The sequence below is a fragment of the Dipodomys spectabilis genome, unplaced genomic scaffold, assembly GCF_019054845.1.
Source record: "Dipodomys spectabilis isolate Male_0828 unplaced genomic scaffold, ASM1905484v1 ptg000045l, whole genome shotgun sequence".
Taxonomy (NCBI): domain Eukaryota; kingdom Metazoa; phylum Chordata; class Mammalia; order Rodentia; family Heteromyidae; genus Dipodomys; species Dipodomys spectabilis.
This window is the reverse complement of record NW_024870722.1, coordinates 6,031,833-6,049,879: the sequence shown is the minus strand read 5'-3', so window position 1 is coordinate 6,049,879 and position 18,047 is coordinate 6,031,833. Positions and strand designations below refer to the sequence as shown.

General features: G+C 40.0%; 1 protein-coding gene across 1 annotated transcript in view; it reads right to left on the bottom strand.

Annotated features, from left to right (window-relative positions):
- Positions 1-18,047, bottom strand: part of Kdm1b (lysine demethylase 1B) — a 58,358-nt gene that overhangs the window by 15,822 nt on the left and 24,489 nt on the right. Inside the window, exons 8-14 of the mRNA XM_042678590.1 lie at positions 14,689-14,727; positions 11,324-11,552; positions 9,710-9,894; positions 7,351-7,527; positions 6,811-6,885; positions 3,803-3,940; positions 2,763-2,934 (exon numbers count right to left, since the gene is read on the bottom strand). Of these exons, the coding sequence (XP_042534524.1) occupies positions 2,763-2,934; positions 3,803-3,940; positions 6,811-6,885; positions 7,351-7,527; positions 9,710-9,894; positions 11,324-11,552; positions 14,689-14,727 (1,015 nt within the window). The remainder of the gene's footprint in view (positions 1-2,762; positions 2,935-3,802; positions 3,941-6,810; positions 6,886-7,350; positions 7,528-9,709; positions 9,895-11,323; positions 11,553-14,688; positions 14,728-18,047) is intronic.

Here is an 18,047-nt window from a genome sequence, read left to right as displayed (position 1 = left end):
GCTTCAAAACATGATCCTCAAATCTCAGCCTCATTAGCTAGGATTACAGGTGTGAGTCATGAGCATTTAGCCTAATGTCAAGTTCTTACAACAGTTCTTCAGTAGGCTAACTACTGGCTACACGGTATCTTAAACAAGAATAGTTTATGTACTTTTATCATGCTAGTCTTTTGCCTGAATACCTTTAATTACTATTTTCCAAAAGCCATAGGCAAGGAAGGCTGGCATATGTTCATCTTACAAAGGTAGTGAGTACTACCTTGCCCACTTACAGGTATGGCCACTCTGCTCCTGAACCTTTTTCTAGTGAATTCTGCCTGCTACTACTACTCTCCTTCTCAGGAACATCCATCCCCATCCATCACCTTCCATTCTTTACAATCCAGCATCACTGAGACACTGCAGGACCAGGATTCTCAACCTGTACCTGTCTATCTCACTCAGCAGCAACTTGGACAACACATAGTTCAAGTTGTGAAATCATTCCAGTTAGGGTCTTAATTGGATACCTCAGGGCACTACAGATGGGAGAAAGCTTTGCCTGGCCAGATATCTGACTAATCCCAAGCCTCTCAGTATGGGTTGCCCCTTCCTAGCTTTCTTAAGTGAGGACAGCCAGCCAACATACCACAGGCTCCAAGTTCCTATGAACAGTGGCACACTTGCCAAACTTGAAACCGAATTGTCAGGAAACTTTTACTTTGACATCTGACATCAAGGTTTCTCAAAGGACTTTTCAATTCTTAAGACTAGATTATAAAAAGAGGATGTCCAAGGGACCTGGGCCAGGCTTCTGACCCCACAACCCTGGGGCTGTCACTTTCAAAGCCTTTTGTAGTATCCCGATTTCTGCCGGCTGATAGGGAGTTTCTGCTCTCCTGTGGGCTTTGTGGAGGGGAAATAACCAAGACTACACAAATAGAATGTAAAATGAGTATAAACCTACTTGAAAGGGCCTTAACGTAGTTTTTAAGTAATATTTATATATTGTATAAATATTAAACATGTGCATGGTGAAATGAACTCTAGCTCTGTGTGTGAGTATGTATGTACTGAGATCTCAGGCAGCTGAGACACAGGCAGAACTTTTTATAGAAATGTAAGCAGATTATAAAAATTTTAATAGTCTTAGATGAAAAATTACTTTTCCATTATTGCTGGGCCTCCCCTAATAACTTATTTTAAAATAATGCCAATTTATCAAAATCTTTTTACTTGTTAATACTGGGAAAACAAAAAGATGCGGAATACTAGCCAAATTCTGTAGGACATAGCCAGGTGTGATGGTACCTGAAATCTCAGCGCTTTGTTTCAAGACAGATGTAGTTTAGGATCACAAGTTCAGGTCAGCTGGGGCTACCATAGACCCTATTCAATGAACTAAAAATTTCTAGGGATATCCTGAAAATCAACCTAACTACTACCCTCAACTCCAAAAACTGACCATCACTTGAGGTCTGGACACTACAACATTTGGTTCAATGATCTTATTAGTTAACTGTAGTTATTTCTGAAAATGTTTTCAGGTTTCAGTCAACACTTCTCAAGACTTATCAGAGCATGTCAGTCTTAATGGTGAAAGGCAAACAAACAAAGACATTCTCTGCTACTGAGTTTATTCTAAATAAAGACCTTTATTCCAAATACAGACTAAACAAATCAGCCTGCAGATGAGTGAACTCCCTTGCAGAGAGCCTACAGTTGAAGCAAATTACTATCTAACAAAGTGAAGTCAAGAAATACCAATACCCACACTCAATTTAAGAAGCAGTACATAGTTGCCACCTCATAGCAATGAGTTCCAGGCAGTCAAGTGGTCTACAAACTTTTGGTACTCACTGAAGTACCATGATGAAAGACTGAGAATTAAAATTCTTTTTTTTTTCCCCAGGGCTGAGGACCGAACCCAGGGCCTTGTGCGCATCGGGCGGGCGCCCTTCCACTGGGCTAAACCCCCCAGGCCCGAGAATTAAAATTCTTAAGAGTATACACTCTTAATCAAATATACTGAACAAAAAGCTTAACTTATTGCCTGAAGAAATGAAAGAACAAATCCTCCTACTCAGAACTTTTACATAGAAAAGATACAACAAAGTGACAATTTACTCACCCAGGATTTATAGACTTTCTTAAAAGTAGGTTTCTGAGAGATTTAAAATTTACAACTTTTCTGTGTGTGTGTGTGTGAGAGAGAGAGAAAGAGAGAGAGAGAGAGAGAGAGAGAGAGAGAGAGAGAGAAAGAGAGAGGGAGAGAGGGAGAGAGACAGAGAGAACACACACATTATGGTACCAGTACTGGGACTTGAACCCAGGGCCTCATGCTCTTGGCTTTTTTGCTCAAGGCTAATGTTCTACTATGTGAGCCACACTCACTTCTGGCTTCTTAGTGGTTAAGTGGAGATAAAAAAGAGTCTCATGGACTTTTTTTTTTTTACCAGGCTGGCTTTGAATTGTAATCCCTAGGTCTCCTGAGTAGCTAGGTTTATAAGTAGAGCTACTAGTGCCCAGTTATGGTTCATTTTGTGATACATGAGCTTCATGCTATGTCAGGCTTATATGTCAGGCTCATATGTGCATGCACATATATGCTTCCAAGGTCCCCAGGAAAGTTATACCCCACCTTGAGGAATACCTGGGGTCCAGCTGTCCAAAGTGGCATGCATATGGACCATCCCTACTGCACACGTGCAGTCTCGAAAAGGAACGATGCTACTAGTCACAGCAGCACGGAGACGGAACAATCAGATATCATTCTCCCATACCTCCTAAAGGGACATCTTGGAGCAGAGTCTTATCCTTCCTCCACTCAGAGACAACATCCAAGAGAGCATTAAAATGAAAGTCCATGCGCTTGTCAATAGTAGGGTCCGTTATCCTTCCACCTTCCTGAATTAAGTCACATTTCTCTCCCAATTTATGCATGCTGATGCCAAGCTTCAAAATAATAAGAACGAGAAAGTGAAATTTTTTCCTTGGAAAAAAATATTTACAGGTGCTAAGCTGAACTAAGACAGCGCTCTCATGGAGAAAAGGGTCTAACAATGTAAAATACCTAAAGCAAAAAAAAACCAACAACAAAGTGAGACGTTGGGTAAAATAACAAAAATCAACAGCCCTGGGTTTTGTGAGACTATGCTATGAGGGAGGGGACAAGAGCTTCTATACCATGAACTAACCTCCTACCTAATGCTGCAGATGCTAACACCCCCGCCCTGTTTTTGCTATGGACCTTCACATAAATGAACTCACGAGCACAGACATACTTATAGAAGCTGAAATCCAGTTTACTCTCAGTAAAACTTTCAGGGAAAAAAAAAAGTGGACCTATCAGAGAAATTCCCAGCAGTAAGTCACACACACTTGTAAAAGTGTTAAGTACACAAATACTGCATGCAAAATATCCCATGTAATATCTGGGGTTTACTTGCACTCAAGTTATTTTTTCTGAAAGTCAAAATTTAATAAAGAAACCTGTACTTTCACCTGTCAAATCTGGCAACCCTAACATTGCAATTATTTGGCCTGCAAATAAAATTTAGTATCTTAGAAAAAGAAAAACCTCTCAGACAAGGAGAAGCACAGTTATTCTTTTCTTTGCATAGACACTATTGTACATGATCTACTTGAGAAGCACACTAGTTTATAATCGCTTTCTATTTTTAAATGCTGGTAACTGAACCCAAGGCACCGCACAAGCTAGGCAAGTGCTCTGCTATGAGCTACAATGCCAGCGGTATATGAATACTATACACAAGCAAACTGAGACAACTTTCTTTTCATTGTACATAAATCTTAAACTCACTTGCTCACACATTAGTGCTATTGGGTTATTAATACAGCCATTCACAATCTGGGGTCCTCTTCCCACCGTGATGCCTTTAAAAGATTTGTCATCCCAGACTCGACCTCCAATTCTATCTTTGGCTTCAAGAACAGTTACCTAAAAAAAAAAATAAACAACCAGAGAATCAAAACAGGACAGAGCTGTTACAGCAGATACAGAATTACAAAAATGTAGAATAATAGTGTTAATCCTAATTACTGTATTTCTAAAAAAGCCTCTTGATTGAATTTAAACAGAAGCTAAAAAGGACATTCAAAGTAGCCCAAAATCTGGAAGGGAAGCCTGGGTAGTCTTGCTAGAAGACCCCCTTGTAGTGCTTCAAGTCAGGCAAGAGCTAATGAACAAGCATGTGAAATGAATTTTGAATACTTTTACTAAATAGTCCACAAATAAAAAACCAGGATTAAGAGCTGAACTTGCATATGAAATATCTATATACAAAGCAACATTTCCTTAGCAATATAAATAGGCCTTACCACCATGACACGACTTTTACTTTTTTAATGTCTAAGCCTGACCTCATGAGATTGACCAAACCAGGCTCAATTATTTCCAATTGCTAACGCTGGACAAAGGAGGAGAAGCTCAGAGATAGACAGGCTCTGTATCATCTGTGGGCCTGGGATTCAAAGTGCCACAGCTCCCTGTTTTGCATTAATTGAAAATGAGATTACAAGACTAGTCATTTTTGGGGTGGGCTCAGTGGTAGAGTGCTTACCTTGCATGCATAAGGCCCTGGGTTCAATGCCCCAGCACCACAGAAGCAGAAAAAGCTGGAAGTGGTGCTGTGGCTCAAGTACCAGAGCACTAGCCTTGAGCTGAAGAGCTGAGGGACAGCACCCAGGCCCAGAGTTCAGGCCCCACGATTCACAAAAAAACAAAACAAAACAAAAAACTAGTCATTTTACTTCTGGGTTTTTTGTTTGTTTTAAGTACTAAGAATTGCTAGTGGTTCATGCCTTTAATTCTAGCTACTTGGAAGGTAGAGATCTGAGGATCAGGCTTCAAAGCCAGTCCAGACAGGAAAGTACGTGAGACCCTTATCTCCAATTAAGCACACACAAAACAAAAAAGAGGTGGAGCTGTGGCTCAGGTGGTAGAGCACTAAGCCTTGTACAAAAAAAGCTTAGGATCCCAGCCCTGAGTTCAAGCCTCAGGAATGATGCACATGCGCGCACACACATACACAAGAGGTCCCTGAATTATCTCTCAGTCCACTCAAAGGTATAGAGGTATCTATTTCCTGATTCTCAAGGGATAGTCTCCAGTGGCTATCTCATCATTTGGGCAAAATAACACAGAGGACCTCTGAACATTCCTTCTCAGACCTATATTCTCCACTTTCTGAGACTAAGAAGGCTACAACATATCATTCTGCCTCACCATCTTTCTCCGACTTCAACTTAATAGTAGGGTATCCATTTCCATTTTTTCTTTTTTAGTGTAAGATATTAATACCCAAAGTCTCTAGACTTTGGATATTAATAACCTTCCCTGTAATATAATCTTTAGGTTTCCCAAGCAAAAAACAAAAACATTGGTCCAAATGTAATATGAAAACATTGAAAAATAAGAAAACAGAGAAAAAAATCACTTACAACCTTATAGCTTAAGATCACACCGAAGATATTTCTAAATGCAAGCACATTTCCTGTAATATCCAACTCAGGTTGTTCTATTTTGCCAGCAAGATAATGTAAGCCACAACTTGCATCCTCCCAGAAAGAAATCTTTTAGGCACAGCTATTGAAAACTGCACCCTGACAATTCAAAACAAGACTGAAAACCTTACCACATAGAAGAAAATAGCAAAAAGTATCAATTCTTTCAGCCAGATAAACTAAAAACATTTTTTACCAAAATGAAATGTTTCATTTACACTTGTAGTATCACAGAAAATCAGTTCTTGTAAAGTTTTAAACAGGAGACAAACTATCAGAACTAGCAAAATCAAGAGAAATCTAAAGGGACAGTTCATTTGAATGGATTTAGTGAAGGAAATGAGATACTAAATTATACGTTTGGGTTTTTGATAGATTACTTTGGTTTATTATGAACACTCAGAACACAATATGTTGTCCACTTTGTAGAAGCGAGTTGTCTTACAAATCTATCTACATATGCAACTACGTAAGTCCAAACTCTGCATCATCCAATCTTGCTTCTAAAAGCAAAATTTTCACATTCCTGAGCCAGAATCAAAGAGTATCTTTGGTTTGCCTAAGAAATACTAACTGGGAGGTTGGTAGTATCTCAATGGTAGAACACCTGCCCAATACTTGAAATTCTGAGTTCAAGCACCAACCCAAAAAGAGAGGAGGAAATGGGAGGGGAGAGAGGAGGAGAGAAGAGGAGAGAGGAAAGGGAGGAGAGAGGAAAGGGAGGAGAGAGGAAGAGAGAGGAGAGAGGAAAAGAGGGTAGAGAGAATGGAGAGAAAGTAGGAAGAGAGGGGGGAAAGGGAGGCTAGAGAAGGGAGAGAGAGGGGACAGAGGAGAGAGAAGGAAAAAAGAAGGGAGAAAGTCAGGGAAGGAGGCAGGAGTGAAAGCAGGAGAGAACTAGGTATTTTCCCAGGACAGTGAATTTCCATGCTGTCATTGGTTATAGGGAACAAGGACAGGAAGAGGGACTTTTCCCACCACTAACACCTCAATTGTGTTAATGTTAGTCAAGAACTTTTGCTTTTACCCTAGATTCTGACTCTAAATGCAGAGTCAGAAAATATCATTTCTTGGCCTTTTAGCTAAGAGAAAGTATAGAGGCTGAATTCTCTCCAAAGCTAGTAGTTCCTCTATCCTTTCTTCAATTAAATTATTGCAAATGTTTTAACATCTTAGGAGCTAGTATAAAGAGATTAACACTTCCAGCATTCCTCATTAAAATTAGGAACTAGTTCCTAAGAGTCAGAAAATTTGGACCAAATGAGCAGTTAACCATCTGTTGCCACCCACATATCCCAAAAATCTTACCTTAATTCCAAAGTTATGCAGTTGCCTAGCAGCTGCTAATCCTGCTGGACCAGCCCCAATAATGATGACTGATTTCTTTTCAAAAAGAAAAGAAACAAAATTCCAATTAGATTGAAAATTGGTTCTAAAATAGGGGGAAAGTAAAGAAAGAGCAATAGAGGACATGAATTTAATCAAAGTACATTATACACGTTTGAAAATACTATAATAAAACAAATTACAACTTATACAACTGATATGCACCAATAAAAAAATTCCAATCAGAGCAATGGTAACAACGTACTATTACAATGCTAGTCCATCTGTGTTTCTTTGATGCCTTTATAAAGTTATTTTCCTAAAGAATATGGTTGTACTTGTCTTTATGATCCCCTCCCCTTCAGTCCTGCAATCTGGAGCAACTACTTGATAGTTTCCTCTTGGGAGAAACATCCTATATGGAAAAGGTCTTGCTTATGTATATTTTATCATGATAAAGCAGCTAACAAGCATTTTATGAAGATCACTGGGAATGCTGTTGCTAAGGCCACAGCCACCTACATTGTGGTAGTCTTTAGGAAGAAGATACTGGTCGACTCCCACGGTGAGAACTCCTGTGTTGATAAGGCCTTTCCTCGTCATGAAATAAAGGATTCGCTCTACTTCTTGAACACATCGAATGCGCACGAGGCCCCGGACGATAATGTGAGGAACACATTTCTGAGGAGTAAGGGCTTCCTGTGTTTGGAAATGAAACCCAATTGTTAAAAAAAAAAACAAAAACAAAACACTCAAGGAACTCTTTAATAGCAAGAAAACAACTCAAAGTAGGAAGCACTACTTTGCCATTTTAAAAAATTGAGTGGGGGGCTCAGAGAGCATCTGTCTAGCATGTATAAAAGCATCTAGGTTTGATCTCGACCATTAAAAGTAGGTGGGGCAAAAGATCTAATAGACACGTATGTGGCCAACAGATATAAGAAAAATATGTTCAACATCACTAACTACCAGGGAGATACAATTCAAAATTCAATGAATTATCACCTCATTCCAGTTAAATGGCTATTGTAATCAGAAAGACAAAAGCAAATAAATGCAGAGAGAAGGGAGATTTTGCACACTTATGGATGGAAATATATGTATGTATAGCCACTGTGGAAAGCAGTGTGAAGGCTCCTTGAATTAACAATAAAATAATCATGTGATCTAACAGTCCCACTATCAGGTGACAATGTCAAAGACACCACTTGCACATTCACTGAAGCCTTATTCAAATCATCAAGATACAGAACCAACTCAACGCCCATCACCTGAATCACTAATGAAAATGTAGCAATATACACAAATGGCTATTCAGCCTTAGCAAGAACAACACCTATCTTATGTAAGTAACATGGACAAATCTGGAGGAGCTATGTTAGGCGAAATAAACCAAGCACAGAAAGGCAGATGCTGCATGATCGCACTCATACATAGACTCTAAATCCACCAAACTCATAGAAGTAAAGCATACAATAAGAATTATTTAGCAAGGACCAATGGGTGAGGTGGGGTGGGGAGACAGGTCAGGGATACAAAATTTCACCTAGTTACAAGGGATAAACTCAAGAGATCTATTATAAAACATGACTTTAATAACATATTGTATACTTGAAAATCACTAAGAAATTCTCAGTAGTCACCACAAAAATACAGTAAGATTTTATATATATTAGGCTTCACTTCTTATAATGTACACATACTTAAAGCATCAGTTATTTCAAATGGGTATAATTTTTGTCGATTACAAGTTTTAAGCTGGAGGCTGGTCGTTCATGCCTGTAATCCTAGCTATTTGGAGGCTGAGATTGGAGAATTGCAGTTCAAAGCCAACCTAGGCAGAAAAGTCCCTGTGAGACTCTTATCTCCAATAAACTTACGTGGCACTGTGGTTCAAGTGGTAGAGCACTAGCCTTGTGCACAAAGAGGCTCAGGGACAGCACCCCGCCCAGAGTTCAAACCCAAGACCAGCAAAAAAAATTAAAATAATAATAATGTTTATCTTGTTTTAACAGTTAATCATAAAATTGTGAGATGAACCAGCAGTTCCACTGAGATATATACCCGGAAGAATTGAAACGTCATGTTCAAGCAAAATGGTCACAGCAGTAACAGCCACAAAGTAGAAACATCCCCGACAATCAATGGATGAATGGAAAAAGAAATTGTGGCATATTCACACAACAGATTATTATTCTACCCTAAAATGGTATGCTGTTCTGATCCCTGCTATAATATGGATGATTCTTGAAGGGTCAAACACTGTATGTTTCTCTATATATGAAATGTCCACAATAGGAAAATCCAGAGAAAGTTACAGCAGTGGTTACCAAGGGCTGGGAGTGGTGTGGCAGCATCAGGGGAAAAACAGGAAGTGATCAGGTAGGAACTTTCCTCTCGGAATCATGATAATTGCACATGCGCTTAGAGCCACTGAACTGCACATTTTACAATGGTTAAAATGGAAAATTTTATGTTATGTATATTTTACCACAAAACAAACTCTCACAGTAATTTACACCCATCATTTCACACTAAGAAGAGCAAAGGGAGGTCATTCTGGTGGGGCATTAAAAAAAAAAGGGGAACCCACAGGTTACAGCAACTTGTCCTTTGGCAGCTAACTTTCCTCTTTCCGAGAACAAGAATGACTGTTATGAGGAATATAAGGTCAGACCCATCACCTTCCCAACTTCCACTTTTTATTGCTTTTTATTGCTGATGCTGCCAACATAAAAATGGTGCCACCATTCCCCAAGTATTAGCTGCCTAAAATGTCCACAATGCCAAGGCTGGGAAACCCTGGTCTACAGGCTGTTTTGTCAAACAGCTCCTGTTCTTCGCTCCCATCCCTGCGCTGCTGGCTAGCAGCCTTACTTACTTTGCAGTTTGTATACCACAGGGCGAGGATGAGGTTTCTCAAAGCCAGGTACATGGTGGGGTCTCGGGAGTATTCTGGAAACTCATAGAGCTCATCTAGTTCCATGACATCAGGCCTCACACAGAGGGCTTTGCCACACTCATTCGGCTGGTAGAAAGGCTGAAAGTACCGGTTCATGCCTGGAACTGATAGGTGATACAAGCTGTAGCTTCCAAAGCAAGGGGGGAAAAAAAGGGAGCAAAATCACACCCAAAAGAGCTGCCCAGACAAGCTCTATTGTCTACCCTGCACAAGTACTTCGGTTTTCATCTGAGTGGACAAAATATACATGAATTACACAAACATCTCCCCATTTTTTTCTTACAAGTCACTCACAATCTTAACCTTAATCTTAGACACAAAATTTTAACTGCACAAAAAAATATAAAATCTGACACCTCAAATATCTGCAAGTGTACCGCTCAGTAGTGTTACGTGTATTGATTGTCCAACAAATTTCTAAACTTTTTTTGGCAGTCCTAGGTTCAAATTTAGGGCCTCATTCTTGCTAGGCAGGCAATCTACCATTTGAGCCGTGCCTCCATTTCCCTGGTTAATTAGAGCTTATATTTCATGGACTTTTCTGCCTTGCTGGCTTCAAATCACCACTGGATACAGAAAGGTGAGGAAAAGCTAGCACACTGGAGGCTAATGCCCATAATCCCAGCTACACTAGAGGCTGAGATCTGAGGTTCAATTTGAAGCCAGTCTGGGCAGATTTATCTGTGTGACTCTCCAATTAGCCAGCAAAGAGCTGTACTGAAGGTGTGGTTCAAGTAGTAGAGTGCTAGTCATGAGTAAGAAAACCAAATGAGAATGTGAGGCCCTCAGCTCAAACCATAGTACCAACACACACATGCATACACACATTAAAAAAAAAAAAGATGGAGAGAGCAGAAAAGTACTGCGGATGTAGCAACTTCCTTCTTCTAAGTCAGAGTTCATAAAATCTTCCAACTATTGTTACTCAACTTTCAAATAAATACTCATGTGCTATATAGATAATTTATACCATATAAGTGACAGGAGTTATCCACAGTACATCTGACCCTTAGCATCCTTAAGGGAATTAGTTCTACCCACTGGATCATCAAAATCCATGCATGCTCAATTCCCTTGTATCAAATGGCTGGTATTTGGAAGAGAGCAAGAGAAGGGGGAACATTATCCAAAAAGAAATGTACCAATTATGCTGTACATCACCTTTATAATACAAAAAAAAAAACCCTAAAACAAAAACTGGCTAGTATTTACTATAACCTACTGTAGTTTCAAATAATCTGTTGTAGATGACTTATAATACCTAATATAATGTAAACACTTCTAGCATTGTTTCATTTAGGGAATATGAAGAGTAAGAAGTCTGTACATATGGTTCAGTACTGACGTAAGTTTTTTCCCTATTTTCTATGCATGATGGGTTGACTGTGCGGTGCAGAAGCCATGGACATGGAAGGCTGACTTGTAACAAAATGCAGGAAATGTCACACAAGTCACACGTGTCAATCTCTTTCATTCCTAAATTTCTGGGAAGGGGAAGAAAGGGGAAGGAGGAAGTACTAAAAGGACTCTCACCCAGTGCAGAGGGAGCCACCATGGAGGGTTCCAGTGTTGCTGGGCTGGCACTGTTGGTGGTGGAGGTAGTGGTGGTAGCGGCTGTGCGGTTTGTACTGGTGCAGGAGGGGCTCATGCCCACACAGTCAGGGTAGTAGGCAGAGAGCAGAGGCGCTGCCACACTGTCTTTCAGCAAAGGAGGCAGGATGAGCATGGAGTACCACCAAGTGTTGGAAACTTCTGACACTCTCTGAAATGTACCAGAAGAGGGAGAGGGAGAACCGCAGAGGAGAAAAGCACTTAAGACCTTGACAAAGACAGGTGAGGTTAGTACCTTTATTTCATTCATCCTTAGCTTTTACATTCTGCCTTCTCCCCGGATCAGACTGAACACACAGATTCAGAAAATCTGGCTTATGATACCTTGAAGCACTCTCTCCTAGGCAAGTTTCTTTCCAATAAATAGCAAGGGTCTCTCCCTACCAAAAAGTCTCCTCAGTGCCAGGTAAAGTCTTTACAACTGTACCCAAAGCTTATCTGCTCTTCTATCTAGCAACTCAAGACAGCTGAAACTTGGAAGTTAGGAGCCCCAACTGGCAGTCAAGTATTAATTACTGCTTTGTGCCAATGGCTATGGAAAAGGAAAGAAAAAAAAAACTGTCAGAGGGAAAAAGGACACAAGATGCCAACCATCAAACTGAACAAAAGAATCTACTTTCATTTTCAGATGTGTGATCACATTCAGGAGGTGACAACATAATAGAAGAACTGGATCAAAGCAACTCCGGATGACTACTAAAATAAAAATAAAATTCACCATGGCTTTTAGAGCTATCATAGAACCAAAGTGCCTCTATCAGCCACAGTCTTTGCTAATGCAGCCTTAAACATATGCTCCACCAATTCTTAGAACCTGATATGGAAGAAGTTTGAGCCCAGCTTCCCTGTGGCTAACTCTCCATGTCCCACACAAATGCCATCTGCCATCAAGCCAAAGTTGGGAGCAGATGTGTTTTGTTTGGGTTTTGGAGTCCAAATCTGGAACTGTTTTCAGTTTACTGTGAGTCCTAATATGATTACTTGCCTAGCCCTGACAGCATCTGTGTTTATAATCTCTGCCCTCTACACCTGCTTTCCGTTCCCTATCCCCAGGCCATGAAGTACAAAAATGGATGCTCCAGCTCCTTCCACAACCTCCTTCCCAGCTCAGTCCAAGCAAAGGGCAGACTATGTTTTCAGTTCCTGACATTTGGACTGGATTATGTAGACAGATCACTGGAGCTCTATAATCCAAGGTATTCAGGAGGCTGAGATCTGAGGATAGTAGTCCTAAGCCATCCTGGGCATGAAAGTCCATGACACTATCAGCCAATTAACCACCAAAAGGTTGGAAGTGAAGCTGTAGTTCAAGTGGTAGAGTGCTAGCCTTGAATGAAAAAGCTAAGGGACACCCCCTAGTATACCTCAGATTAAGCCTCAGTACTGGCACACACAAAAGAAAAAACAAGCTGTTCTTATTCCATTTCCTGGGTCACGTAGCTCAGTGGGTAAACCAAGACAAGTCTCAACAGAGGATTCTACCATTTTGCTATGACTGCCCGCCCCACCCCCATTCCTTCCTTGAAAGTCCATGTGAGGGTGCTGCAACCCAATCTTTGCATGCATAGGAATAACAAACTATGACAGATAATACTGCTTGTTCCTTTGAGTCTCAATCCTGGATACCTGCCTACCCTTGTCAACATGCCATCAAAAGTCCCACCCTCACCTTCAAGACATTTAAGCTGTTACTTGCCTTGCATGCCACTCTATAGCATATTTAATGAAATATGATGGCTTAGTGTTATTCCCAAGTTCATATTCACCCTGAACCTCAGATCATGACCTTATTTGGAGTTTGGCCTCTGTAATGAACTATGGTAAGGTCATACTGGAACAGAGAAGTGCTGGATTCACTATGCCTGGAGTCCTTAATACAGAATAGACCCAGGGAGAGCGGGGAGACAACACAGAAAAAAAGACACTGTGGTGATCAGGCAGAGATTGGAGGAGTAGGCATCTCTAGGCAAAGTCAACACTAGTGACTGCTGGCAACTGCCAAAAGCAGCAAGGCAGGACCTTCCTGCCAACCTTCAGAGGGAGTCTGGCTCTGCCTACACTTCAGACTACTGGTCTCCATTACAATGAGGGAACATTTCTGTTGTTTAAACCACCCAGTGCTGGGTAACTTGTTATAGTAGCTCTAAGAAGCCAAAACACTCAAAATTGTAGAAACTGCTCTACCCTTAGAATCTGTAAGGAATAGAAGGAAGGTGCAATGGCTTGATGACTAATCTGTACCAGACTCTTTTATCCCAATCCAAAAATATCTAGCACATGAACATGTAAGGACTCTTTCATGTTTTTTTTTCTAATTATTGGTTTGTGTTTTTTTGTTTTAATTTCCTAGGTTGCGGATGTAGCTCAGTGGTAAAGTTTGCCTAGTATACACAAGGCTCTAGGTTCATCTGTCTCATGAATATATAACCTCTGCCTTCAAGTTCAGATTCTCCTGGATGAAAAAGGGTCTCAATATTAAAAGCTGTATTTAAAGTCACATTTCCTTTCTATAATCTTACTCTACCAATCTTGAACCCAAAAAGCCATCAGGCCATTAAATTACTAATAAAATATAAATATATGCATGCACGTACACACACACACTCCATCCCTTTATAAACAAAATGGATTCAAGAAACAGATTTACTAGATATCAGCTCTCCCTTTGGTTCCTGAATTTGACATTACAAACCCAACTAATACTACTAAACCACTGAACCTCAAAGGAAGCACTTAGAACTCTGAATTTTTGAGACTCAAAACTGAGAAATTTTAAAAACTATTTTAAACTGGGACTGGCTAACATAGTACATGTTTGTTAGCCAACTTGGGTAGCCAAGTTTCCTGAAGATATCTGCAATATGACCAGGCTTTGCCAGCCAGACATAATGCATACCTTCTAAGTCTGGGCAGGGCCCTGCTGATGCTACTACCTAAAGAGAGAACGCACAGAGGACTCGCTGACTGGGGAATCTAAGCCAATCAAATGAGGACCCTGCTATCCTTTCCTTGGAAGGATTCATATAGAGAAAAGGTCACAAAGTCAACTTGAAAATCAAGTTCAGCAAGTCTGATCATTGCAAAGGAGAGGGAGAAGAGTATCTTCTTTATTTCAACACTTGAATGCTTTTATTATTCATAATATGCTACTCTCATAATGTAATTATCATGTTAAATTTAAAGTCTCTGGCAGCAACCAAATAGAAAAACACATGAAATGCTATTGTCATTTTACTTATCCATGTGGAAGGCACAATGAACTTGCTTAAGCAAGCAAAAATACTCACCAGATCTTCAGGGAGGGAGCAATGGTCTAGGCTCTCAGGCTGTAAAGTAAAGTAAATTCCTAGTTAGCTTTCTGCTTTTCTATGTGTGTGTGTGTGTATGTTTGTGTACATGCGTGCCCAGGACTCTGGGGCCAGGGGGCTCTTGCTTAGCTTTTTCACTCAAGGCTGATGCTCTACCACTTGAGTCACACCACTTTTTTTTTTAATTGAAGATAAGCATCTCATAGCCTTTTCTACCCAAGAGCATTTCTAGCCATGATCCTCAGATCTCAGCCTGAAGAGTAGCTAAGATTACAGGCATGGGCAAATAGCACTCAACAAAGTCCTAGTGAACTATATACCTGCATAATACAGTCCTAAGTGTTATTTCCTTTCAATATGATACTTCCTATTCACCTATTAAAGTCCCCAGAAGTCAGGAGGCTGAGGCAGAAGGATCCTGAGTTTGAGACCAACCTGGGCTATACAGACCTTGTCTCTAAAAATAGACAACATAAAATTTCAGAAATTATTTTTCTAAGGTTAAACACTGGCTGTGTGCCAGTGGTTCACGCCTGTAATCCTAGTTACTCAGGCGGCTGAGATCTGAGAACTGCAATTTGAAGCCAGTCAAGTTATATATTCAATTAGGGTAGAGTAAAAGACAGGAACAATTTTGGGTAAATTACAGCTTATTCAAAGCACAGGACAAAATGTAAAAATCACACCTGGAATTTAGTGACCTGGAATTATACAAATTTGTCTAAAGTCTTTTTTTCCCTAATCCTGGTGCTTGAACTCTGGGTCTGGGTGCTTTCCCTGAGCTTCATTAGCTCACGGCTAGCACTCTACCACCTAAGCCACAGCACCACTTCCGGCTTTTTCTGAGTAGTTTATTGGAGATAAGAGTCTCATGGACTTTCCTGCTTGGGATGGTTTAGAACCACGATCCTCAGATCACAGCCTCTTGAGTAGCTAGGATTACAGGCATGAGCCACTGAGACCCGGCTAAAATTTTTGATAAACTACACTGAACTAAAAACAAACAGATATAGTGTAAAAATGACTCTAAGGACAGACATGGTTTTCTGTAATTTTTGACTGCTGCTTGAAGTCTCCTTTAGTTATAATGAAATGCTACTGAACCTCCTTTTAACTTGAGAAGTAATCTAGTGCCTGGCTGCTAGTAAGTTCAGTGTTTCCACCGGCTGGACATGCTCCCCTGCCACAAAGTCCCAGTGTCTCCCTCACTCAGGCCCTTTGGCCACCCATACCGTCAGCCCCGCTTAGCCCTTTCCCGTTTCTCTTCTAGCTCTCAGAGGTCTTTCATCCTGAAAGGTGAGCTCAAGAATCAAAATCATGTATTCTCAAGCACACACACAAACATATGAGGTAATGCATATGCTTATTATCTCAAACCAGCTATACCAATTTTATGCAGCAAGCTCTTTGACAAGACAGAAATCAGGATATATTTTGTCCATTTTTTTTTTGGAGCCAGCATAACTGATAGCAGACTATAACAAGTATATTACAAGAAAACAGAGACAGATATTATATCATGAACACAAATGCTATAAGAATTAAAATTAGTGGGAAGGTGGTTCAGTGGTAGAGCACCTGCCTTGCATGCCTGAGGCCCTGGGTTCGATTCCTCAGCACCACATGAGCAAAAAGAAAAAAGCCGGAAGTGGCGCTGTGGCTCAAGTGGTAGAGCGCTAGCCTTGAGCTGAAGAGCTGAGGGACAGCGCCCAGACCCAGAGTTCAGGCCCCACGACCGGACCCCCCCCCCCAAAAAAAAAGAACTCTTAAAAATAAATCCTAGCAACATACCCAAAAGGACAGTCTGCTAGAAAAAAGTGAGAGTGAGAATGCAGAGTTGTTTCAACAATCTGAAATCAGTGTAATCCAGTCCTTTGGTAGAGTGTAACAAACAAGTTGAAAGTGAAGTTAAATCAAATTCTACTTGCAATAGCAGAAGGAAACAAATTTAACAAAAGACAGAAGGCACACCCTTAGTGAAACCTACTAGGTAGAATTTAAGTATGAGAAATGTTTTATGTTGAAGACTAAACAGTAAATAGTTTAACATCTATAAACAATATACTCTCCACCACAATTACTCTGCATTGTACTGAAAGCAGCCATGTATGCTACCATGTATAATGACATGGGACATTGGGACACAGGGATATGTCCCCATAAAACTTTATTAAAAAAGATAGACACAGGGACAAATCTGGACCATGAGCCATCATTTGCTGACAACCAGGTTAGAAGACTGAAAAATGTTTAATATGGTAATTCTCCAAATGACATACATTCATATATTTCAATCAAAATCTCAGGACTTTTAAGTAGATTCTGATAAAGTGGTAAAATGTATATGAAAGCATGAAAGACCCAGAACAGTTAAAATAACCTTGAAAAAGTTGGGAGGAATTTACACAACCTGATTAAGACTTAATATAGAGAAATCAATACAACCCAGTATTGGATAAGTATAAAGAGATCAATGAAATATAATTCAAACACATGTACATAAATGGTCAATTAATGTTTTTACAATAGTGTAAACATAATTCAAAGAACAATCTTTTCAATAAATACTGCACAGCTGTATTTTTTTCAAAAAGGAATTACATACTATATCTAACATAAAAGGTCCAATACCACAACAGATTAGTGACTTAAATGTACAGGTTAAAGGTATAAAACAACTCACAGACAGCACAAGATGTCTTGGCAAGATAAAAGGTAATCCAAAGTTTCTTTAAAAAGTTGTAATATAGGAGCTGGGAAGGTGGCTCAGTGGTAGAGCGCTTGCCTTGCATGCATGAAGTCCTGGGTTCGATTCCTCAGCACCACATAAGCAAAAAGAAAAAAGCTGGAAGTGGCGCTGTGGCTCAAGTGGTAGAGTGCTAGCCTTGAGCTGAAGAGCTGAGGGACAGCACCTAGGTCCAGAGTTCAGGCCCCACGACTTGACCCCCCCCCCCAAAAAAAAAGTTGTAATATAAAACCATGGATAAACAGGGCTTCCAAATTAAAAATTATTTTTTCATCAAAAAATGTATCAAGAAAATTAAAAACTAAATACAGACTAGGGAAAATAATCAAAATTATATATTCAGATCCAGATTACAGAATTTCTATAAAGCATTCAGACTTGATTTAAAATTTCTTCAGTAGGTATTTTCCAAACTATGAATGACCAATAATATATGAAGAAATGTTAAACCTTCACTAGTTATCAGGGAAACACAAATACCATACCTACTATAAAACCACCACAACATAAAACAACAAAGTGGTCTCTTGTTCAATCCTAGTGACTCACACCTGTAATCCTAGTTGCTCAGGAAACTGAGACCTGGAAGACT